The following is a 25,703-nucleotide window of genomic DNA, read 5'->3' on the forward strand; positions in this document are numbered from 1 at the left end:
TTCAAATGGGAACATGTGTGCATCACCTGGCTTATTAAAAGTCTGAATCATCAGGTCTGAAGCGGGGACTAAGGCTCTTCATTTTTAACAAGCTTCCCAGCGGATGTCACTGCTGCTGGTATGCAGCCTGCACTTAGGGCCATAGCATGCTCTATTGCCACACACACACAGTCAAGAGAGTATGAGGTTGTAAGCATTAAAGGAATGACATTTGGAAATTCCTCAGATAACATGTCCCACAGGGTGAGGCACATTTACTGTTAATTCTTTGTCCACCCTATGTCTCCACCACACGCATGCACCTAGACTGTGAGCTCCTCCAAAGCAGAGTGGCTATGCCATCTTATTTTTTGAAGGGGTACTGGGGATTGAATTCAGGGGTACTCAGCCACTGAGCCACATCCCCAGTCCTATTTTGCATTTTATTTAGAGACAGGGTTTTACTGAGTTGCTTAGCGCCTCACTTTTGCTGAGGCTGGTTTTGAACTCGTGATCCTCTTGGGATTGAAGGTGTGCACCACTGCACCCAGCTGGCTATGTCCATCTTTACCTCCAGGCCAAAGCTGTGTGCAGCACAGAGGAGGGCCTGCATGTGGTTGACATGGATGAGACCGCTATTCCAGTAAGCTCCCCGTGGTTCTGCCAAGGTGACAGGCACCATGACAGTCCTGATGGAGATGTCTCTGTCCGTGTTAATCTGAGTCTTCAATTAAATCAGTCTACCCTGGGTCCCTCCTTTGTGTGAGAGTCTCAAAGACACATAGGACCTTACTCCCTCTAAGAAAACTGAATGGGAAACATGAGCCGGGGGTTCTGGTGAGACACAGAGCACATAAACACAATGAGCTTGCAAAACATGGCACCTCCTGGGCTTCTGGAAGACGTGGCATTTGAGTGTGGCTGACTTGGACCAACGAAAGTGGGGAGGAGAAAGGAAGAGCATGAAGAAAATCACAGAGGCAGAAAGACAGGTTCAGGGATCAGAGAGGCAACGGCTTGAGCAAGCACAGGCTGCACAAGGTGCTGCTGAGACGGGCTGGGCAGGAGGGCTGGTCCTAGGAGAATGACAGGAGCCTGCAGTGCCAGGGTGAGGAGGCCATGGCTGACTCAGGGCCATGTGCGGGGGGAGTTCCCGGAAGTTTAGGGATCAAGAGTTCATTGTGTGCTCACATGTGCACACACAAGCACAGCCCCTCCACAGGGAGAATCCTACCAGCAAATGACCTTTCACAGATAAATAACCTTTCAGATCACCCCTGAACACTCACTGAGCACTTAGCATGTACCATGTGCTGTTCTACACACTCACCAGTATTAACTTATTTAGTTCTTGCAGAACAGGCATATTTTATTTTATCCCCAATTTGTAGAGAAGAAACTGAGGCACAGAAAGCCCAGAGGCACATAGCTAGTGAGGGCCAGGGCCAGGGCATGGACCAGGCAGTCTGGCTTCAGAGCCCATACACCTGCCTCCCCCACTCTGCAGATGGCTCAGTGTAGACCTAAGAATATGGTTGTTTCTGGAAAAGGTTTACTCCTTTTCTGCCCAGAATCAAGCCCTCTCACAGCCCACCCAGAATTTTTTGGACAGAAGAGAGCCTAAACCAGGTGTAAGCCTTTCCTGACTCTGTCCTTTCTCCATAAATGAAGCAGTTTACACCTGGTGGGGAAGAAGTACACCTAAAGCATCCATTTAGGGCACAGCTGTCCCCTGCCCCCAAGCCCCCAGGCATCCTCACTGAGACTTGGTCACTGGAATAGCCTGAACCTCCCAGCCTCCACTGTGAGCAGGAGCCCGTGTGCCTCGGGGTTTCATAGCACCTTCCAGAGGATGGCATCCTACACTGCTGTCTGCTTCCTTCTTTGCCTCCCCGCAGCTCCTCCTGGCCTGCAGTTGACTTCAGTAAGTCTCAACCTCACTGAGTCCACCTGGCCCTGCTCTTACGAACTGGAGATTGGTCTGGAGGAGGCCCTAGCCATCAGGAAAGGTTTGGGAATCCTGGCTCAGCACAGCTTAAGGGCAATAGGTAACTAAGACCAAGGTGGCCCCAGACTGGATAATGTGCTGGCAATAACACCCCAAGCTCTGCAGCCTGTGGCAGGGGCTCCTGAAGGTGTCCTCCAGCAATTCTATTTCCTTGCAATATTTAGCTACAATCAGAGATAGCAAGGTCTGAGGGCAGGAATGAAGGGGGTGGGGCTCAGTTGGAAATAGTTATATAGGCTTTGGAATCGGATACAACTGAGTTCGAATCCTGGTGGTTCCCTTACTAACCCTGGGACTTTGGGCAACTTAATTGGAACACTCTGTGCCTCAGTTTGCTCATCTGTAAAAAGAGGGTGACTAAAAATGAGTCACAATACAATGAACTGATCTCTGCTGATGACTAGCCAAGTGGCTGGCACACACCAGGGGCTCTATAATGTTCATTTTCTTTCTAATTGTTCTACTTTTTCTACCCAGTTGCAGAAGAAAAGTCCTTGCTTAAAGCCAGGAGTAAATGGTGTCTTTCTGGATTTCATCATCTGGCGATGGCATATAGCCCCCAGGCTTCACATCTTCACAACCTCTGTTCTATACATACTTATTCTGATTTCTCAAGTTTATTTCTACCATCAAGTCCCAGGCAGCATGGAAGCCTCCCCAGCAGCGCCCCCTGCTGCCTTCCATAGGTCCTTGGTACAGGCAGGAAGCCCAAGTATGCTCATATAAACCAGAACCCTTGAGGATGGGAGAGGCCCCCAAGATAATCCCTAGTTAAATAAGAGGCTGTCCATCCTGGCAGCCTGATCGATTCATGAGCAATTTCAGTGACCTCTTATTTCATCCTCTGATACCCAACTCCTTCCCTCCAGTGAATCCTACAACTTTGTTTTTTTTTTGTTTGTTGCCTAATACAAATGTGCCCATATCACTCTCCTGTTCGAGAACCTTTAGTAGTCTCTGTTTTTTTCTGAACAAAGTCTTTGACACAAGCCTTTGGATATCTCACATGTCTAGCATGTCTCTCTAGCCCCATCTCCTTCACATGACTTGCCCCAGTTAGACCAAATCATTTGCCTCCCCCTGAACACTCAGGCTGTTTCACACCCTCTGCAAAAAGTGTGTTTGTGTGTGTGTGTGTGTGTGTGTGTGTGTGAGAGAGAGAGAGAGAGAGAGAGAGAGAGAGAGAGAGAGAATTCTTAAGCTCTGGAACCAGCTGAATGGCTCTCCAACTAAGGGACCTGAGGAATCTGTACTTTTAACCAGTACCCAAGGTGATTCTTCTGTTTTAGCAAATTGGAGAAAGACTCTCTTCCTGTGCCATGTCTACCACTGGATTTCTGCTCCTCCTTCTAGATTCCCTCAGTCATCAGCCCCTACTACTTCTTCTCCTCCCTGTAAGAATGATGAAGTCATGGGCCTCTTAGTGTGGCCCAGCTATGGTCTAGGCACTGGGTATGTGTAACTGAAGTAATCCCCGTGGTGCTGCTGTTGTGATCTCCTGCATAGCCCTCGGGAAGTACAGAGAGATGAGTACATTGCCCAGAATCACAGGTAGAGAACGTCAGAGCTGAGTCTTAAACCTGGGAGTCTGTCTTCAGAGCCCACCCTCTGCCACCTGCAAGCAAGTCAGCCTGCCAACAGCATCTTCATCTTGCAGCTGAGGGCTGCCTCTCTTGCCCCTTTCTTCCTCTCCTAGATCCTGAACTCCAGAATGGAGGTACTTTGTGTCCCCAGGGCCTAGTAAATTACTAACTATGTGGTAGAGGCTTAATAAACATTTGTGGCAGGAGGAGGAGTAAGGATAACAAAAGAAGTCCGTCATTCAGGGCAATGCCCTGGGTTTATTTTGGTGATGAGTTTGAAGCAAGGAGAGGGAAACAATTAAAAAGGTTACATATAAGAATAGGGTTCAGCTTTTCTAAAAGGACCCTATTGCCTTTTTCCTCCTAAGGTGCAACCTGGCTCCCGTGCAGGAGTATGCCCGGGATGTAGGACTCAAGACCGACCTGGTTACCATGAACCCCTCGGTCATCCAGCGGGCCTTCGAGGACTTGGTCAATGCCACGTGGCGGGAGAAGCTGCTGCAGCGACTGCACAGCCTCAATGGCAGCATCCTGTGGATCCCTGCCTTCATGGCCAGGGGTGGCAAGGAGCGTGTGGAGTGGGTCAACGAGCTCATCCTGAAGCACCACGTCAACGTGCGTACTGCGTACCCCTCGCTGCGCCTGCTGCACGCTGTCCGCGGGTGAGCGACCTCCCTGTGCAGGGGGCTGTCACTAAATATGGGACATACCTTGTAGGCGATATTCCTTTTTCAAGTGCATTTCCATCCCAGCACTACCACCCATTAGCTGGATGACCTCAGAAAGTCACTTGATCTTTCTGGGTCCCTATTCCTTGAGAAATTGGGGAGGTAGCAAAAGGGTCTTATCCGGCATGTCAGTTTTGACCAATTGGTCGTACCTACTTGGAGAGCTATGGTAAGAATGATCTAGAGGTTCTGTGGGAACAGAAGCCAGGAACCTGGGAAGGGAGAAAGTGGCTAGTGTATCAAATATTTGCCATTTGTGTATCAAATGTATCCCAGGTAGGTGATTTCTCTGTAAATCAGGATCAAAAGGAATTGGCTTCAAATATGTCACCTAAATGTCTCTAGTTTCTTCATTAGTAAAATAGGGATGGGATGGTTACATTGGAGGGATGTGGAGATTAAATGAGAAAATACTTGGGAAACGCTTAGTACCATGAGCGAAGAAACGGTGCTGTCTCCATTATCATTGTCCATGGTCATCACCTCTACTTCCCTGTGTAATATTCTCTGACTGTGCAGAACATTTCCTGCTTATTAAGCTAAAAGATCAAAAGAGGGTCTGATGGGATATAATTTGGTCCACCAGCTCCTCTCTCTGAAACAGGAGACAAACTTCACCTAGGAAATCAGAAAGAAATAGGAAGAGGTATAAGAGTTTTGATCAGGATTGATATAAATAACCAAGTAGTGGGCCTGGGTTTGTGGCTCAGTGGTAGAGCACTCGCCTAGCACCTGCGAGGCACTGGGTTCAATCCTCAGCACCACATAAAAATAAATTAAAAATAAAGGTATTATGTCCAGCTATGACTAAAAAAATTAAAAATAATAATAATCAAGTAGCGGTTCTCTGGGTTAGGACTAGGTGTCTAATTCTAGAAAAGGACTTGAAGAATTAAGGAAGCCAGAGAATGTTGGGAAGGTTCTAAACTATTCCTGTTAAGGGAATAGTTTAATGGTCACACAGATGAGACTCTTCAAAGTTCAGCCTAACAAGTAGTAATTCTCAACTTCCCGTTTCTTTTCTCTCATCCATGAGACCTGGCATAGACTGCCTAGGCACTTGGACCAGTAAATTGGTTAGGAATAGTACACATTATAGCAGCCACCAGAGAATAGTTGGATGTTAAGAATCCATTCTCTCTGTTCTAGTCTTCTATTACAGTGAAATAAATCACCTCAAAACTTAATGACTTGAAAAATGACATTATTTTTGGTATTTTTCACAATTTCTATTATCAGAAATTCAGGAATGGCTTGCTTAGCTGATGGTTCTTGTCAAGGTCTCTACAGTTAACAGTCAGATAGTGGATGGCAGTAGAACAGTGGGAACTGGAACAGCTGGGATTGATTGCATCTCTCTCTTTATATAATCTTAGGGATTCTCAATGTGGCCTTTTTACATGGGCTAGATTGAGCTTCCTCACAGCATGGCGGCCTCAGAGCAGTAGGACTACTTATATGGAGACCCAGGCTTTAGTACAAATGGTCCAGAGACCAAGGCAGATACTGATTGTCCTTGTAAGACCACATAGTGTTACTTCTATCATACTCTACTAGACAACCAGTCACTAAGGAGGTCCGGAGTCAAGTGGAATGGGCACAGACTCCACCTCTCAATAGGAGAGTACCAAACAATTCATGAGCATATTTTAAAATATAAGCACCATTTGTTGAGTGATTGTTATGTGCAATATCCTAGTCTAGATAGGGTAATTCAATAGTGAAAAATAAAATTCTTAATCTCATTAGCACCCAAAATTTTTGATGGAGAAAGATAAATGATAGGTAAGCAAATAAATAGGATACTTATAGAGAGTGCTATCAGAAAGGTTTTCTCTGGAATAAAGTTGGTTTGTGCTAAGATTTGAGGAATGAGATGACAGTAGCCACATACAGTTCTGGGAAAGAACATTCCAGATAGAAGAAAGATTCTCAAGTGCAAAGGACCCAGGGAATACATATTCAAGGATCAGCAAAAATACACGTGGTTGAAGCAGAGTGAGCAAGGAGAAAAAGATAGGAAATGATATTGGCAAGAGAGACAGACTAGAAGACATTTAGCATTGTGGGCCAAGTAAGGAGTTTGGTCTTGACTCTAAATGTTTAGGAGCAGCCATGGAAGTTGTAGAGGAGATCTGACTTATGTCTTTAGAAGATCTTTCTTGCAACAATGAAAACTGGAATAGGTGTTGGAGAGCTGTTGTGATAGCTCAGACAGAAAATAAGTATGCCTTAGACGAGAATGGTAGCATGGGCTGTATATCAGTTTGGTCCAATTTGCTCTGTAATGTGGAGGGACGGAAAACAGGATCTGCTGATGCCTTCTATTTAAGGACCTTTATGCATGAACTAAAGAGAAGAATCCAGGATGATTTAGGATTTGAGTGTGAGCAAACAGTTGGATAGTGACATTATATTCCATAAGAGAACCCAGAGAAGTCAATGTATGTTTGGGAGCATTAAGGAAGAGTTCTTTCTTGGGCATAAATTTGAGGTGCCTCTTACAAATACCCTGACCACTTATCCTGTACCCAATTGTCCAACAAACCACATGGGAGAGCACACCTTTGCTCCAGGGACATGGCAAAGTCTATTGTACAGACTCCTTACCAACCAGGAGGCATTGGAATGCCCTTCACTGGGGCCTTAGCATAACTCTGGGAAACCCTGTGAGCCACCCACAAAAGACTCTTGCCCTCATAAAGATGACTGACTCTGAGGTACCCAAGCCTGTGACCAACATTGGACGCATTTTGGTGGGAGTTGACACAGGGAACCCATTGTTCCAAAGACCCTAAAGAGATATTCAATACAGGGCAACTGCATTTGTGGCTGATGGAACCAGAGTGATACCTATAAAAACACAGGGCTCACTGAAGCCATTCATATTCCTTATCCTGGAGGTTGACCTGTCAGGGCTCCCATCAGCATTTTTTCACTTTGTCCCTGTCACAGAGAGGGACTGTCACAGCAACCCTCATCCATGATTTCAACAGCATTTCTTTGCAGAAGAAGGAAACTCTTGAGTGGTTTGAGGGGGTCAAAGGGATAACAGAAGCAAAAGAACCTCTCTTTGGTGAAGAGAGAAAAAGTTCCATGGATGGGGAATGGGCAGCCACCTGGAAGAAACCTAAGCAGCCAGAGCTATTTCCAGCTCTAATTGACTCACTTTCATCTGTCAAAATAGCATTAAGAACCAGTAATAAGCCTTTTAAACAAACAGGCTGTTAATCCTGAGATTGCAATATCTTCCTCTGCGGGAACTCCTGGGAGGATACTACAAGAGAGACAGGTGGGGCCAGCCCCTGCTTTTAGCAAATGATGGGGGTAGGGAAAAGGAGTCTGCTAGGGCCTTGGAATGGATTTCCTCTAATGATCCTCCCCCTCTGTGGGGCCACTGGACCTTGTAGAATGCTGAGTCCAATAGGGCATCCATGAAAAGTGGGCATATGTGTAATAAAAAAAAGGGCTTGGCTCTGCCTTAGTGGGGCCTGGCCTGATAGTCACTGCAAATGAGGGAATAGACTGGAGAGGGATGTAGAAGGAAACCATATAAGAAAAGTCCAAGGGATTGTGGAGAAGAAGGCTAAGGGGGAACCTGGGACCTGGCCAAGAGGCAGCATTGCCTGGCATCTAAAATACAGCCTTTGCTCTAGGAACACCTCCAAAGGGTTCAAATCCCAGCTCCATTTGTTGCTTGGTTGTATCACCTGTCTTCCCAGCCCCAAGCCCTGCTTTCTTTGTCTCTTTGCTGGGAAACTCCCCTTCCTCAAAATGCATGTCCCATTCTACACAGGGAAGCATGTGATCAAACAGCATGACTTCTGTGATCATGGCAGCTGCCACCAACCACTTGGAGAGCTACCACTTAGAAAAAGGATTGGATTTGTCCTGGGGATTCACAAGACAGAACTAGGCAGGCAGTGGAGCCACAAGGAGCAAAGTGCAGTTAGGCCTACATTGATACCATACCTTAAAGGAGTCTGAGCAATCCACTAAGTCAAACTTGTCAGTCACAAGTTCTTCAGCCTGAAGTTTCATGAATGAGCTCTAGTTTGCAGAATAATCTTCTTTTTTTAATTTAAAATCTACTGCCCAAATGAATTTCATTCTGCCATCATGTATAACAAATTAGAATAAATAAATAATTTAATAAAGGAAATAAATAAATAAATAAAATCTACTGCCCATCAAACCCTTTGTTTATTGGGTATCTGTGGGAAGATAAATATTTTTATCATGACAAAATATGCCAAACATAAAATTTACTATTAATAATTTTAAGGGTACATTTCACTTAGATAAAATTCACTCTTAGAAGAAAATAGAGGAAAATCTTCATCACCTTGGGTTTGGCAGTAGTCTAAGTTTGACACCAAAAGCACAGGCAATAATAAAAATATAGATAAATTATTCAAAATCAAAATGTAAAGCATTTGCTAACATTTGCATAAAAGACAATTTAGCAAGAGTGTAAAAAGAAAATCTATAGAGTGGGAAAAAATATTTACAAATAACATATTTGGTAAAGGATTAACATCCAGGATATGTAAAGAATTTCCAAATAGTTCAACAGTGAAAAAATAACCCGATTCAAAAATGGCAAAGGATTCTACCAGAGTAAATATACAAGTGGCTAACGAGCATATGACAAGATGCTCAGCATCACTGCTCCTTAGGGAAACACAAGTAAAACCACAATGGGATACTGCCACTTCAAGCCCACTAGCATGGCTAATATGGAGGAGGAGAAGGAGGAGAAGGAAAAGGAGGAGAAGGAGGAGGAGGAGGAGGAGGAGGAGAAAGATGACAATGAAAAATATTAGTGAGAATATGGAGAAACTTAAACCCTTGGTTTTGCTGATGGGAATCTCATATGAAATTGACTTCTCAGGCACCCTAGAATCTCCATCTTGCAATTGAAGAACTTAGTGCTTAGACAAGTTAGATGTTTTATATGATGTCAGTCAACCAGTAAGTAGAATGACCAGGAATGGAGTGGTGTTGACTCTCATTCAAAGTACCAGGTGCAGCACAAATTTGTACATAACCATTCTGGAATGGTGGGGAGTGGAGAAGCTTAGTGGACGGGGAGTTGCCACACTTGTTAGTAGCACATTAATGGTCTACGGAGACTCGGCAGTTGTTCAGAACATGGGACAGCTTTGCCACCCAGCAGGGCGAACTGAAAGGTCTCACCAGACACCAGTACTGGGGTTTTTACTCTATTTTGTTAAAACTCATTTGCCCCTTGACCAAGCAGGCCTTTGGCTTTGCTCTCAGATTGCTTGGTTTTCTTTGCATCCAAGATATCTTTTAAGAAAAAAAAAAAAAAACAGACATGCAATTACACATTCTGATGCCACCATGGAGGGTTTGAAATAGGACACACAGGGAAAGATATAAGGGGACACATGCTACCATAGCAAATACTAATGAGCCAAACCCTGTCTAACTGTTTTCTCATGGAATGAAAGAACTACTACCATTTATCCCCATTTTAAAGATAGAAAAACTGAGCCTCAGGGAGTAACTTATACAAGTTCCCAGATCTGGAAAGGGACAGACCCAGGCTCTTCTCTTGCTCCTGATCACCACCCGTTTGCCTGTATGCATATACCCTCATTTAAGTCATTGGCTCAGGATATGAGCCTGGCAGCTGAGTGTAAGGTCACTGAGGGTATGTCCCCAGCCTGCAGGAAGACATAATATCAGAATCAGAAGTGTACTTAAAAGTCTCATGTGTTAAAGGCTTGATCCCTGGGGCAGCATGTCCAGAGGCAAAACTTTTGAAAAGTGATTGAATCATGAGGTCTCTGACCTCATCAGTGGATTAGTCCATTGTAGCTGAGTGAACTGCTGGGGGGTGGTGCAAATGAGGCAGTGGAACTTATGGAGGAAACAGGTCAGTGAGGCATTCCCCCAGCCCCTTTCTCTCTTTTTCCTCCATCCCTCCCCACTGGAAGAACAGTGTCAGGGAAGCCAAAGCCAGAGTAGGTTTGAACTTATGAAAATATTAAGAAAAAAACAAAAGGATGCATGTTTCAAGTAAGAAGAACCAAAAGCGTAGGTGCAAATAGTGGTGAGGTTACAAAGAACAGACGTAAATGCCTCAATTCCTTTCCGTATTTGCTATCTCATCATAAAGCGTGGGTCCTTTACCTGGAAAGGGAAATGAGGTCTTTGATATCTTCACCTACAGTCTCAATTTGCTGCTCTAAACAAGTGGTTCTCAATATGATCCCCAGACCAACAGAATCAGCATGACCTGGGTAGAAATACAGATTCTCAGGCCCACCACAGACCTGCTGAGCCAGAAACTCTGGGCTGGAGCACAGCAATCTGTGTTTTAACAGACTTTCCAAATGATTTCTGATGCCTAGCATAAGTTACAGCATAACTGCTATCAGTAAAATCAAGACCAATTAACATGCCAGAGAAAACTTCAGTCAGACCACTGAACCACTGGTCACGATCTTCTCCTGGATCATATAGCACTGGAAAAGGGCAATCTTTGCTCCAATTTTCTAAACATGGGGTAACGTGGACACCAGTGAGCTTGATGTTTTAAAAGGTTATCAATTCAGTAGCTCATGAACACAAAGACAGAGAAGTAATCTCACAAGCAGGATGTGCTCTCTGTGAGGAGGGTAGCAGACAGATACACACAGCATGGGTGGCCTTGTTACATCTGGATAAAAGTCAATTACTTTGGTAAAGCATTTCTTGGGCAATTTGAGAACTGTGACCTGATTGACAATTCAGGGAATGGATTTCTTCTCAAAATAGCCTTATAAGACATATTCCTGCTGCATCCCCTTTGCACTCATAAGGAAACTAAGACTTGGGAATGTCAAGTTCCTTGCCCAGGTTCATGCAGATGATAAGGAGGAAGGAGCTGGTATTCAAGCCCACATCTATATGCTTCAGAGGTCTCTATTCTTCCCACCAATGCCTCCTTCTTGTGTACTAGACAGGTAGATTGACCACTACCTATTGACCACTGGTGCCCAAAGTATGCTAATTATTAGGCTAATGTTGATTGACTTAAGTGAGAGTATCAATGATCTGCTTAGCAAATTCACCAATGGCAACACTTTGGGGGAATTCTCAATATCCAGGGTCTCAGAGCTAAGTCCTTATCAACATAAGAGGAGGAAATTTAATATGGACAAATTAAAAATTCTTTACTTAGGTTCAAAGCAATGATACAAATACAGAGGGATGTAAAGTACCAACCATCAGTGGATGAGTGGTGGCTCTGAAGGAAAATGTGACCTTAGGTTGCAACAGTGGACCTGTAACATCTTTGAGAGTCAGGGAGATTAGGAGCTCTTGTGTGTTATTCTGCCTGGTCAGATCCCACTTGGAGAATCACATTTACTTTTGGGTATCAGGCTGGAAAGGAACCACAGTAAGAGAGAAATTGAAAAGTTGAAAGATTTGGGGAGAGATGAAGTCTCTAAGGAACACCAGAGCCATTTTCCTTCATTTAGCAAACACTCCTTAGGTATCTAAGGACTCCAAGGTGTTCTGTGCTGGGGAAATACAAAAATCAAAAAAAAAAAAAACCCACAATTTCTGTTCTTGAAGGATTCATAGATTTGGCTTGTGAATCTCCAGGTGTAGAAATAGACTTGGGAGAGGAAGCCAGATTCTGCCTGCACATTGAAGAGAATATTCCAACACATAAGATCTTCTGAGACAAGCTTGGTCGCTCTTAGAGGTGATGAATTTAGCATCCTTAGAGATGCTCAGGCAGGAGTGAATCCTCCTTACCGGGCTGTGGAGAGGGAAACACAAGTCATATGGAGAGAGCTAGGGCTGCCTAGCAAAGTACCAGACGGGGTGCTTAAAGTGCAGGCATATTTTGTCTCACAGTTCTGCAAACTGGAAACTCAAAATTAAGGGATCCACAGCGTTCGTCCCTTTAAAGTGCCCTAAGGGAAGGATCTGTCCCAGATTTGTCCCATAGCCTGTAGATGGCCATCTTCCTGTTCGCATGGCATTCTCCCTATGTACCCAACTATCACCAAACTTCCCCATTAATAGAGGTATCAGTCAGTTTGGGTTAAGGCACACCCTCAGGTCCATCTAATTTTAACTTGACTACCTCTGAGAAGACGCCATGTCTAAGCTCACATTCTGAGATGCTGGGAGTTAGGATTTCTACCAGTGGCAGAGATATGATTCAACCCTTAACAGTCTGGTTAGGTGGTCTCCCTTCTTATTCCAGGCTGCTTTGATTCAACACATCTGTGCCAGGAAGGTCTCTGCCTCCCAGGACACTTACAAGATGGAGATCATGGAGCAAAGCCTGGCAGCTGGCCGTGCTCAGCCTCGGTGCCTTGGTGGGCCCTACCCTGAGCAGCTCTCCCAGGGGGCCCCTGGCCTGCAGAGTGGCCCAGTGCTCTGGCTGGCTGTTGGCAAGGCAGGAGAGCAACAGAGGGGAAGGACAGCAAGGTAATTGAGAATGGCACAGGAAGTGGAAAACCGGTCAGCAGCTGGTAGTGAATGGCTGTAATTCAATTACAACAAGGAGGGAGGATGCAACCCACAGAAAGGGCCGCCCCTCTGGCAGGACAGCAGCCTGCTGGCCTGGGGCACACAAGGCCTGTGAATTGGTGCCTAATTGAGCACCAGGAGTGCTGAGCCTCTGCCTTAGGATGGCACAATTTCAGCTTGCCTCCTGCTAGGCCTGGAGAGGACAGAGCTGTAGAGCAGGCCCTGCTGCCTGTCAGTGGAAGCAGAAACCTGAGGGCCAGAGAGCAGGCCCAGGGAGAGAATAAGCAAGGGGCAAAGAGTAAAGGAAGAGACCATCATGGGCTGGCAGGGCTCCCTCCAGGAATGCCCCTCACTGTGCAGAGAGGGTATCCTAAAGCTGGTGCCTTCTTGCTGGACCCAGTCTGCTTTGTTGGACAGGGAGTAAGGGGAACCAGTTTCGCCTTTCTGGAAACATGTTCCATGGAGAAGAACTGGCTCAATGTCAAGAGTGTAAAGGCACAGATAACTACTGGCATTTGTTTATTTTTAATGAATGTGTATTGTGTATTTGAATAGCAATGCACAGAAAAACCCAAATTGTTTAAAAGGATTTAAAGTCAAAAAGCCAGTTTCCCCCCATACCTCTCAGAGTTAGGATTTCTACCAGTGGCAGAGATACGATTCAACTCCTAATAGTCTGGTTAGGTGGTCTCCCTTCACAGATGCAAACTGTAAAGCCAGTTTTCTCTGTGTGTACCCTTCCAGAAATATTCCGTTTTGCACATAAGGGAATATGTTTTACACTGGACTTTGCTAAATTCTGCAAATTACTCCATGTCAACATACACCACCTCACTGTGCTTCCTGACAGCCTAGCAGTCCAGCGTGTGTCTGGATTGAGGTTTGCATAAGTAGAAGCCATGGAAGATGCTAAAGATGCCTCCAGTCTTTTGCTCTTGTAATCAAGGTTACATCACTCACTCTTTTGATGGTACCTCAGACATACATACCTCTCTAGGCTCACTCTTCAGAAGTGCCTTTTTTAAAAGTAGAGATGGATACAGGAATTGTTGATTATTATAGACATTGCCAAATTGCCCTCTATAGAGATAGGTACCAATTTGCACTTTCATCTACGATCATTGAAAATACCTGTTTTTCTGTCACCTCTCCAAAATGCAATATCAGCATTTGTTAACGTTGCCAATCTAGTGAACAGACTCTGATGGTCGTTGAAATTGGATCCCTTAGATTATGAATAAGGCCAACTATAATTTGTATGTTTGTAGTGGCATCAATTTAAACTCCAGAATTCAGCCAAGAAATTTAAGCTCCCAACAAATGGTCCCGAGGTCATCTGCTGGGCCTCAAGGACCAGCGGTGATACATGGGCATGAGCAACTGAGGCACCCACCCAGTAGCAGCAGGAAACCCCTAGAATAACCAGCACCATGTATTCTTCCTCTTTTTTAGCAAACTTGCTGTCTGGATGGTGTCTGCCTGTCCTTCACATGTGCAGCTCCGGTGGCTGCCTAGAAGGGTTGAGAATGAAGCTGGGCCTGCTCACCATTTCTAGCTCTGCCTCCAGAGTGAACCTCCAGCCTCTGCTTGCCAGTTTTCATTCATTGCTTCATTAAAGATCTGCAAAGCACCCACTTCATGCATGCCCTATGCACGATCTAAGGTTATACAAAAACAGGTCGTCAGTTCACCTTCTTACAGAATTTTAAAGTGTAGGAAAGGAAAGACAGGCAAGCAATGAATTAGAGTGTAGTATGATGAATGCTTTGAATGGGGAATACAGGACAAAAACCCTTCGGGGATGTCCCAGAGCTTCCTATAGGTTCTAGCTTCCCACCACTGTGACCATGTAAAGAACTGCTAGCCAGAGCACAGAGGAAGTATCCTGGAATAACCCAACGAGTTCTGTGGGCACTGGGGACAGTGCATACCAGGTGGTGGGAGAGATTTGCAGACCCAGATCTTGAGGGCAGACCCAGATCTTGAGGGCATCCCCAGCCTGGCTTATGTCATTGAATTTTATCTTGTAAACTCCTGGAGTCATCGTGGAGCTTTGGGTGGCATGGTCATATCTGAGATTAACTGGTGTACTTGAGCGAGAGCATTGGCATAGGTGAGCCTGGACACCTGGGGACCAGAAATCAATCTCCATTCTCCCCATGGCTTCACTACCTCTCCACAAGGACCCCAAATTCTAAGACATAAAGCTGCAGCTCTCCATCACTATAAAATTGGGTAGATTCACCCTGAGATATCCCACAGCACATCAGAGCCCTCAATAATGCTCCCAAGAATAGGATTGCAATAGATTATGGAGCCCCTAACCTGAGGCTGCTGAGGCAGAAGACAGGAGAGAAAGCTGCTGAGCTGACACAAAGTATCTCTGAGTGACTTCCTGTACACAAAGCATCTCTGAGTGACCTCCTGTGAGACATTCCTGTTCCTTAAGGATATCTAAGCTCTGTCTCACAGTGTTCTCAACTTTTTGGAGAAAGTCCTCTTGGTCCCTTTCTCCAACAATGGTAGCCTCTGTTCTCACCACATACTGAGCCCAGGAATCCAGGGAGATGGATGAATGTGCTCTGGAGATAGTTTTGGCAATCCTCATTGATTGCTGTCCATGCTCATAAAATACAACGCTTAATCGTCACAGCAATTGGGGTGGCCAATTTGAAAAATAATTACTGCCTTCTTTGAGATTACTTTGCCTTCTAATTAAAATCTCAAGACTGGGATATTAAAGGTGCATTGTCAATACAGCATTCCGGATGCACCCAGCTAACCTCATTTGGGAAGGCAAAATTAATTAGTTTGTGTTTTAACACCCAGCTGTTATCCTAAGGAAAGAAATAGTCTACAAGTCAGCCACACAAACAGTCTCTAAATTGGCCAGAGTGACTGAGGAGAGAGAAAAGAAATCGAGAGTGATTTGTTCCTGTATAACTCAGTCAGCTTCTATTACAAGTTGCTCATTAAATGGCACCCCTGTGTCCCTGTCAGACATCGCTCAGGAGTTCTTATTTACCCGTGGAGGCAGAATAAGAAATAAGTGGGTCCCTCTCCTGACAGCCACTGAGCTCTTGATTCATTCTGGAACCTCATTTGCTCTAAAAACCTTTCCCAGTTAGTGATTCTGGGTGGAACCAGATCTGAGGGGTTGGACATTCTATTCCTCTCCCCGCTGGTCACAGTTGAAAACTGCATGCACTACTAGCTTCCTTTTTCTTTTCTGTGTCTTTCCAATTCCATTTGATTCAAATGTTTGCTGAGTCCAGCAGAACTCAGGATAATCAATTCTAGGCTAGGCTACAATAGCAAACCCTGAAACCCCAGTGTTTCAGCCCAACAGCCGTCTATCTCTCACCCTGGCCAAGTGTGATGTGAATTGTCAGGGGCTCTGTTTTGATCAGCGATTCAAGGATCTAGGATTCATCCTTCTTAAGCCATCTCATCTTAGCAGAAGGCTTTAAAGTTCTCCAGGTCAGGGGAAGACAAAGTGGGAGAACCTGCTCTTGTCACAGCCTCAAGCCAGAACAGACCGCGTGACCCCAGCTCAGTTATTGCTGTATTGACCATGCTCCCAGCTCAGCTGAGAGACCACGCAGAGAGGAGATGAGGCAGGATTTGTCAGGCGCTTCTGTCTCTGCCACAGGGTTTTGGAAGGAGCATGCACTGGGTGGGATGTATTTGAATCCTATGGTCCCTACTCTGGGGAAGATCACAGTATTTTCATATAGGAGACCACAACCCATGTGGTAATAAACTATCAGCCCAGGTTATTAAGCACAGTAAGAGAAGCAGAAATAAAGGTCCTGGTAATCAGGTGGGGGTAATTAACAAACAGTATGAGCCAAGGAAGAGAGGGTGGAACAAAGGGGATATTTCCAGGAAGATGGGAGGCATGTGCTTAGTTTGGAGGGGGGATAGGAGAGAGTTCACCAAAGGGACATGTCAGGGAAGGAATCCAGGGGAGAGCCAGCACACATCTGTCTCACCTCAAATTCACCTGTGAGCCACTTGGATGTTTCATCACTGATTAAATTTTTCTCTTCCCCTTCCTGAATATAGTGTTGATGACCCAAAAAAGAAATTCATTTCTGAAAGCCTTTCCCTGCTAAGACCCCACTATCAGAAAGTAAACAAACCACAAATCCCTAGTGTATGGCATTTGTCTGGTGTTAGCTTTCAAATGTGCTCAGAGAGCAAACCTCTGTGAGTGTTCATGTGGGGACACCACGGGTGGCTCACCTGTCACTGGATGGCATGAGTTGCATCTGCAGCCACCTCACCCCAACCCTGACCACTCCCCCTATTCCATGGGGATATGACATGACAAGAAAAATACCCAAGAAGCAGAGGTTAGGAAGCCTATATCTTATCTGGCTGACTCACCCGGAATGCCTGCCTTTTCCTATGTGAACTGAAAGAAGCCAATCAGAGCAGGGATTCTTAGCTACCGCTGCACGTTCGAATTTCTATGGAAGATTGCAAAAATCCCAGTGTCCAGACTGCACCTGGGAGTGGGATCCAGGCATCCAACAAAGCTTCAGGTGATCCAGTGCAGCCCAAGTTGAGATCCTTGGCATTTGATCTGAAAATCCAACAGACTAGCTTAGGAGGGGTGAGCTCCCCATCACTGGATGTGTGTAAGGCAAGGTGGAAGAGCTCTTTGCCAGGATGTATGGGAGGATCCAAAAGTCAGCTGCTGCTCTTCTGGAATTCTCTTCATTATATTCCCCCGCCTTTGTTCCCCAGGGTTCTCCCAAGCTCAACTTAGCCCACTGAGCATAGAGTGCTGAGGTGGCTTAAGGAAAGGCTCCTTATTCAGTATGCCCCAGCCTCAGCATCCAGCATCCCGGAGCTAGCATGGCAGCTCCTGATTGTTAGCTGGTGACTAAGCAGATGACCACATGGGGCTCTCCCAGCACCATCACATTAGACCAGCTATGTTCCTGGCTACCCATATATCTGTGGGGACTGAATCACAAAGGAGAAGGAATATGAATTGGGAATCAATTCTTATGTACCACCTGGAGCCTCTGTCTGTGGTGTACACACCCTGTGAAGTGCTGGGTAAGATGCTGAGAGATGGCACTGAAGTAGGAGCAGACCTCAGGAGAGTGGCAGGGAAGGAGGGGAGTCACCATGAAGTACAGTTAAGAAGGTTTGGAGAGGGAGAAGTGGGCATGAAGTGGACCTTTCAAACCAGGAATTTAAAAACTTCTGTAGAGCTCAGAGCTTGAGTTGCTCTGTGGGGCAGTTATATAAAAATCTGCTCACAATGCAGACATCTGAAAACATCCACCTTCTACAATCAGTTCTTCTACCATTATGGGAAATTTTTGGGAATGCACCATTCTCCACCTGGCCAGAAGTTCCCCAACTTCAGGGTCCTGGGAAAGTTCTCTTATCTGACATTGGGCCAGATGATACCAGATCCCCATCAACCCAACACCAAGCATGACCTGGGAGCTTGGCTTGTCCATCCTCCTGGACAGGGGAGGCCCAGGAGAAATCTCCAAATGACCGTTCACTTCTTCAGCCACTATGGGCCCCTTAACACAGAGACAGTAAGTCAGTGAACCTGCCAGGAGCTCATAGCACAACAAGAAAAGCACAAAAGCACACATACAATACTGCAGCCCCTTGAGACCACTGCCCCAGGAAGAGACTAGTACACAGGTGACAGCAGGTGCCCAGAGGGACACACTTAGTACAGCCCAGAAACCAGGGAAAAAGAACAAAGGAGTCTCAATGTGATTCTTGAGAGGAGGAGTTGCTATAGCATAGTGTCTTGGGGAGCTGTGCCATGCGTGCTGGGAAGGTGGGTACAGTGTGGGGCAAGGTGACACTGGAGTAGAAGGGGGGCTAGTTATTACAGAGATTGTGTTTATGCTATGATACTTGCATTACTCCTGGATCAGGTAGAAGTTTCAGAGAGAAATACTCAGAGGACTACTAGCAGAGGGTACATGGCAGTGGTGGGCTGCCTCCATAGTAACTTCTCATTGGTGCAAGGAAGAAATGACGAGGTCTGCAATCGGCCCACAACCACTCATTCCTGTTCTTTTTCAATTGCATTGTGTTTACAGTTACTAGATTCCAGCAGGGAATTAGATGGAAGGACAAAGGCAGAGAACAAGTCAAAGACTCCTTCCATCTGATTCCCTGTTGGAAAATTCAGACTCTAGGGAGTTCTTGGCTTAAGAGAAAATAAAAGGAAGTACAAGAAAGTGGTCTCCAAGTGACAAGATTGTGTAACAACCGTAGTTGTCTAAGTAGTCACCTAGGAGGCTCCCACTGTTGAGTTGAAGGGGTGAGTGTGAATGTGGGGATCCTCAAAGTGCATTTTATTTAACCTAGTATTATGTGGATTATTAGGAATCCTAAACCTCATCTGATTCAAAGATGGCTAGCTTCCTCTAAAAAATTAAGCAAAAAAAAAAAAAAAGGATTTAAGATTAACAGTGGAATGTTTTGGGATCTCCCTTTTCTGAACTGCAGAGAAAAAAACATTTTGAAAAAAAAGGATGGGGGGTAATTTGGACTTCTGAGAAAAGTGTCCCGCCCCATTCACCCCAACACTTTAACTAAAAATACTCTGAATAATACAAAATGGTTTCATCTTTTAGAATACGTAAGTGTTTCTTGAAAAGCACACCTTCACTTCCGGCAAGAATTTCATGGGAGCATTTGATTATAAACTGCGCACATCTCTGGGCTGCACTGTCATCAGAAGCTGCATTGGCCTTTGCTTTGGTTGAGGAACAGATGTTCCTTACAGAGGCAGATGGGAGACTGTGGGATGGAGTCCCATGGAGGTTGTTTGAGGACAGAAAAACGTGGACCACATCTGGTCCAGGGACACGGTGTTCAGGAATCTGTGGTCAAAAAAAGTCTTCCTGCCAGGGTGTGAGCATGGCTTTTGCAGAGATTCAGCCCAGGGTGGATGGAAGCTTTAACGAGAAACAGAGGATGGTGACGGACAGAATGGGTGTTTTCCCACTTCTTGAAAAACTTCTAGATTGTCCTGGAATGTTGGAACCTAGAGGTTGCCTTGGAGTTATGGGGACTGCACCATGTCATTACATCAGTGGGAAACACGAGGACCAGTAAGGAGAAATGACTGGCCCAGAGGCACCCAGACAGTGGGTGACAGAACTGTCGAGTTTCGGACCTCCCTCCTCCCAGCCTGTTGGGTATTTATCATCTGATCCTTTATAGAAAAAGGTTGCCAATCTTCTTTTCAGCTGTGGGCAGGCCTGAGTTCAAGCCAAAGTGGGTGGCTTACCTGTGTGACCTTGGGCAAGCCACCTTTAATCTCTGAGACCCATTTTTTGCATCTGCACTAAGGACACAGTTGTTTTACGATACCATAAAATCATAGGTGTGAAGCACCCAGTTCAGTTGCTTGATCAATGGTGAGTGTCAGCCCCCTGAGAAGGCCACTGGGGATCCATCACTTGATTGGTCCCTGGAGTGACAGGAGGCAGGCTTCTGGGCAGGATAAAATTTTCCCTCTTCCTGGAATAGATGATTCACAAGCTCACATTTCTTTCTTTCTTTTTTTGTTAAATTGGTTCTTTTTAGATATGCGACAATAGAATCTATTTTGACATAATTATACAAGCACGGACTATATCTTGTATAATGACCCTAGTACCCCTCTATTCCCCACCACCACTCCTTTCCCTCTATTGATGGTTCTGCAATCTACCTATTTTTTTAATTAATTTCTTGTGGATGTACATGATGGTGAGGTTCACTGTGGTGTATTCATATATATACACAGGAAAGTTCTGTCGGATTCATTCCACTGTCTTTCCTTTTCCCACCCCACCCCTCCCTTCCCTTCCTTCTCCTTTGTTGACTCCACTGAATTTCTTTTCTCCCCCTCTCTTTATTGTGGGTAGCTTCCACACATCAGAGAAAATATTTGACCTTTGGGCAAACTCACATTTCTTTAACACTCCTTTTTTTTTTCACTTTTTTTTTTTTTTTTACTTTTGTTTTTCTCAGATACTGGCTGACCAACAAAGTCCACATCAAAAGACCCACCACTGGCCTCTTGATGTATACCCTGGCCACACGTTTCTGCAATCAGATCTACCTCTACGGCTTCTGGCCCTTTCCACTGGATCAGAACCAGAACCCCGTCAAGTACCACTACTATGATAGCCTCAAATATGGCTACACTTCCCAGGCCAGCCCCCACACCATGCCCTTGGAATTCAAGGCCCTCAAGAACCTGCACGAGCAGGGGGCATTGAAACTGACTGTCGGCCGGTGTGACGGGGCCACGTAAGGTGGGCACCCCGTGAGACTCAGTGGCTCACATTTCCTGCCAGCTACACCACAGGCAGATGGGAGTCGGGTGGCACAAACAATAGAACAAGCAGGCTAGTGGTTTCCTTTGTTAAAGTGTAAAACAGTGACCAGAATATATATATCTGTACCTGCATATATATATTGACCTGAGTATTTATAACTGTGTGGTGTTCATCTAGCATTAGGCAGATAAGCCACAGGAAGAAGGTGTGGAGAACCCACCTGAACCAGATTGAAACTCAGTCCATCTTTGGGGGCGGAAAGACTTGACATGCAAAGAAGCCGGTCCCATGACTTTGAATGACAACCTGCCTCCTCAGTTGGGAGGATCTTTGGGCTCGTGGATGAATGGAGAGCCACCTATTGTCAGCTGCCTGGACCTCTGGGATATGTGGATTCTGGGTAGCCGAGACCCAGAGAGGACAGTGTGACCCAGTCTAAAGCCGTGCTGTTCACGGAGGAGCGGTTAGAGAATTTAGCTGGGCAAAGGAGCACAAAGAAGCCAAGCAGAGGCCACAGCAGAGCTGAGGGCCTTACTTCATGAACTTAGAGTTTGATTGCCCATGGGACAAGCCGTGGGTGACATACATGTCCCCGACAGGCCTCCACAGCTATGGAGAGAAGGCTAAAGGAGACACGATGGACAGTCCATATTCTGGCTAAGCAAGAACCACCAAGAACCTTGGGTGGAGCAGGCAGATGACCCTAAAGAGGTAGAGTGCTCTAAATCATGTTTTGAAAAATTGAGAACTTCTTCCAAGGGCGTGCTCCACCTCAGAAAAAGGAGGAAGAGTGTCCAAAATGTGGTCATTGTGTTGGGTGTTTTTTGAAGCAACTGAGGTCTGCCAAGAAGGACATCATGGGATTTTTACCTTCTAGGTTAGCCTCCATCTCACCCTCTTAGAATGTCACACGAGAGACTGTATGTCCCTTGTGCCACCAGGGGAGACACAACAAAAAATTTGAAAGGGCACTGTCAAGATAAATGTCATCCTTTTTAAAATATATATAATTGCCTTTCTGGGGGCCTCACAGAGCCTCAGAATGTAAGACCTGAAAGAATGTGAAGCCTCCAGCCCCGTGTCTCTGCAGCCACTCTCTTTATTTACTGTCTGCATCCTGCGCTCTGCAGGGCCCCTGCAGCCAGACTGGCTGTATCAATGTCACTTTCTTGCCACTATCGAATCCTGATGGTCATACTCACCCTCACGGAGCTCCTCATGAGGTTTTTGGAGGAAGTTTTCAACTCTGCAGGGAAGGGTTCCAATGTCCACCCCACACCCACCACCTTCCTCTCCCCACAGAGGCAGTGATGGTGGAATTTTGCAAAATCCTTTTCTTTTTTTTCCTCTTGCTAAGATTCTCATTTAAGACTTTTGCTTTTATGAAAACCCAAAGTCAAATGCTGGACATAATCTCCTGGAGAAATCTGGGCTCCATGCCAATAATTGAGGGGCTGGAATCACAGGTCACACGTAGAGAAGCATTAGTCAGCTTGATTTGTTAGATGTATTCCCTCGCCTGATAAATAACAGTGTTTTAAAACATATTTGAAAGATAAGTAAAAAACCATTATCTTGAAGGTGAAGAGAGTTAAGGAAAGTAATCAAGATCTGCTCCCAAGCATATGAGACTGGACATAATTAATCAATGGCAAAGAATGGCTGATGGGAAACACATGGAAGTGGGGGAGGATACCCAAACCATTAACCCACACACAGACACTCCAGCCCGAAACCAGGACAGCCCCCATACATCTCTGCTTTTGTCCCCTTTGTTCTTGTTGTTGCTTGAAGCCTGAAGTTTGGGATTTGCATTATAAAATGAATATTTAAGAAGGCAAGCTCTCTAATGGCCTCGGTGGGAACTGAGTGGTTCAACCTCCTCATGAGCAGTGGAAATAATTAGTATCATAATTTACACGTCTCCAGAGCCTTTCGTCTTGAGGTTCTCAAATGCCCTAGAAGAACACTTAATTTCTAAAGTTTACAGTGCCCCGGGGAGCAGGTAGAATAACCAGCCAAGGCCTTGGGTTAGCCAAGGCCTTAGATTCCAGAATGTTCCATGGTAAGTCTCAAGGTGATCCCAGATGTCAAGTCCTAGAGTTGGCCATGAGATCTGTCCACCAGGCCAGTGCCCTCTGTCTGCGGGAGAGTTAGAGGGCCAGAGCAGTTTGGAGAACCTCATAGACAGGTTCTTTCCAAAAAAAGACTAGAGGCCCCAGGACCATCCACACATGTACCGCTCCCTAATAGAGCTAGTCTTGTGCTGCCAAAATGCTTTGGCTGTGTGGTGGCAGGAACTCCAGGGGATATCGCTTTCCCTCTCTCCTCATCTTTTTCCACCTGGGCAAGCACAGCCAGGAGGCTGGCTGTCCTTCCTGCCTATTTAAAGCTCACTTGGAGCCAAGGTTCCTCTGCAGTCTCTGGCATAGACTGGCTCACCTTGTGTGGACCCAGGGAGTCACAGTCTGTACCCCTTACCATGATCTGCTGCCTCGTCGCTACAGCCAGGCTTTCCATCATCCTCAGCTGGCTCAGTCACACCTCTAGTCGCCCACCATCACCCACCTGAGGCCCTTCAAACCTTTTCCATTGGCCTCAAGCCCCACACTCAACCTCCTCCTTTACTGGAGAGATGGAGCCCTCTGAAATGAGATCTGTCCTCAAAATCTCTTGGGCTCTTCCCTCATCCTTCACCTTCTTCCTCCCATTTCTGAGGAAGGTTCCTCCTCTGGCCAGATGTGTTTTCTCTCACCCGCTCCGGCCCTCTCTGCCATCTCTGTCCCCTGTATGTACCAGCATGGGATCATTGCACACATCCTGGCTCCTGTAGCCTGTTCACTCACCTCCCTCCACCACCTGACCTGGGCAGGGCCTCCAGCACCCACTGCTGCCCTTCCTCCTGACAGTGTGCCTCACCTTCCACATCTAGCCCACTCTGAGGCCAATGTCTCAGCACCCTCCATGTTGCCAACTTGCAAGGTCACTTTTCACCAAAAAAAAAAAAAAAAAAATCTAGAGTGACCCCTCCAGGATAGTGCCTGGCATCAAAATGACGAGGATGCAGATGCCATGTTCTGGTAGCTTTTCCCCTCACTTCCCAACCCCTCCTGACCATTTATTTATGTATTTATTTATATATTTATGAGTTATTTATTGATACTCCTACGTTGATCTAAAAAAAAAAGCAATCAAGGAGGATCTGACCATTCTTCTCCTTGCGCCACAGTGTAGACATTCCTTGTACTGATAGCCTCCCCTCAGGTCCCCTAAACCCTCCATCAGCAGCCTCACACCTTCCTTTAGATCCAGCCATCACCCCTCTCCAGGCGCCTTGCCCTCCACTCCCCTCCACAGCCCAGCCCCTCTCCCAGCTCCAGGCTTACCATATGCGAAGCTTGTTGACACCTCCTGTCTGCTCTGGAAGCAGCGCGATTGACTCAGCATGTTCTGAAGTAAGGGAGTCATCCCTGTCTCCCCTTCCTCCATGATCCCTCCTTTTTCTGTTGGAAGACCCACGTCTCCTTCAACCATGCAGCCTGAGACCCTAAATCATCTTTGACTCCTCCTCCACGTATACCCTTCTTACTCCTTCTCACTAGCATCAACTTCACCTCTTTAACTGTCCTTTGGATCTTCCAGCCCCTCCTCTCCCACATTTCCCTGTGCATGCTTCCATGTTCTCCAGTCCCTCCTGAGCATGCCCAGTGATCTGCACCTCCACAGCTCTTCAAGAAACCTAAGTTCTCCTGGCCCACAATCAAACGTGCAAGTCTTTGTCCTGATATTACCGACCACTCGATAAGGTTCCATTCTTCCTTTACACCCTGCATCAGCCAATCCAGAAAAGATGTTGTTCCTCGAAGGGACACCTGCCTTTCCTGTCTCTGTGCCTTTGGTCTTGCAGCTCTCATCCCCTGGACCGCTCTTGAGTTCCTACCGAGGCCCACGCAGAGACCACATCTTTCATGAAGCCCCTGATCCACCAACCGCTGGGATCTCTCCCTCCGCTGAACCACCGTAGCACTTTATTTGTACCTTTCTCATGGCACTTACCATATTCTGCCTTGTATTATAGTTATTTGTGCACTTGTCCTATGACTGTTCTTAGACTGTAAGCTCGCCAAGGGCAGGGACTGTTTTATTCATCAGTACTCCATCACAGCACCAGGTGTGGTGCCTAGCACACAGCAGTTGCTCAATAAATGTTTGTTGGATTAAATCCTGAATGTCTGTAGAGGCCTTTATAATTAATGAAGTTATTTTACTGCCATAAGAACTCCAAAAGAATGATACAATTCAGACCAAAGCAGAGATAATTATCCCAATTATGTAGATCATCAAATTAAAGTAAAAACCTGCTAAGGACTCCTGCCTCACCGGCAGAATTCTCATCCAGGTTTCCTTACCCTCACTCCAGGGATTTTTCTGTTAAACCTTGTGGTTGAGTCATTGCAAACTGAAAACTGACCTTCAATATAGGCCAGGCTGCCCATAGGTGTCTCCTTCTCAGGTTGAGGGCAAACCTCAGCGTGAACCCCAACCCCTGTGCCCATCAGTACAACAGAAT

The 25,703-nt window shown here is 45.9% G+C and overlaps 1 protein-coding gene across 1 annotated transcript in view; it reads left to right on the forward strand.

The window, feature by feature from the left end:
- Window positions 1–25,355, forward strand: part of St8sia2 (ST8 alpha-N-acetyl-neuraminide alpha-2,8-sialyltransferase 2) — a 71,008-nt gene extending 45,653 nt beyond the window's left edge. The window contains exons 5-6 of the mRNA XM_078051218.1: window positions 3,939–4,232; window positions 20,823–25,355. Coding sequence (XP_077907344.1) covers window positions 3,939–4,232; window positions 20,823–21,108 — 580 coding nt within the window. The 3' untranslated portion in view covers window positions 21,109–25,355. The remainder of the gene's footprint in view (window positions 1–3,938; window positions 4,233–20,822) is intronic.
- Window positions 25,356–25,703: the final 348 nt, after the last annotated feature.

Source organism: Ictidomys tridecemlineatus, chromosome 5 (assembly GCF_052094955.1).
Source record: "Ictidomys tridecemlineatus isolate mIctTri1 chromosome 5, mIctTri1.hap1, whole genome shotgun sequence".
Taxonomy (NCBI): domain Eukaryota; kingdom Metazoa; phylum Chordata; class Mammalia; order Rodentia; family Sciuridae; genus Ictidomys; species Ictidomys tridecemlineatus.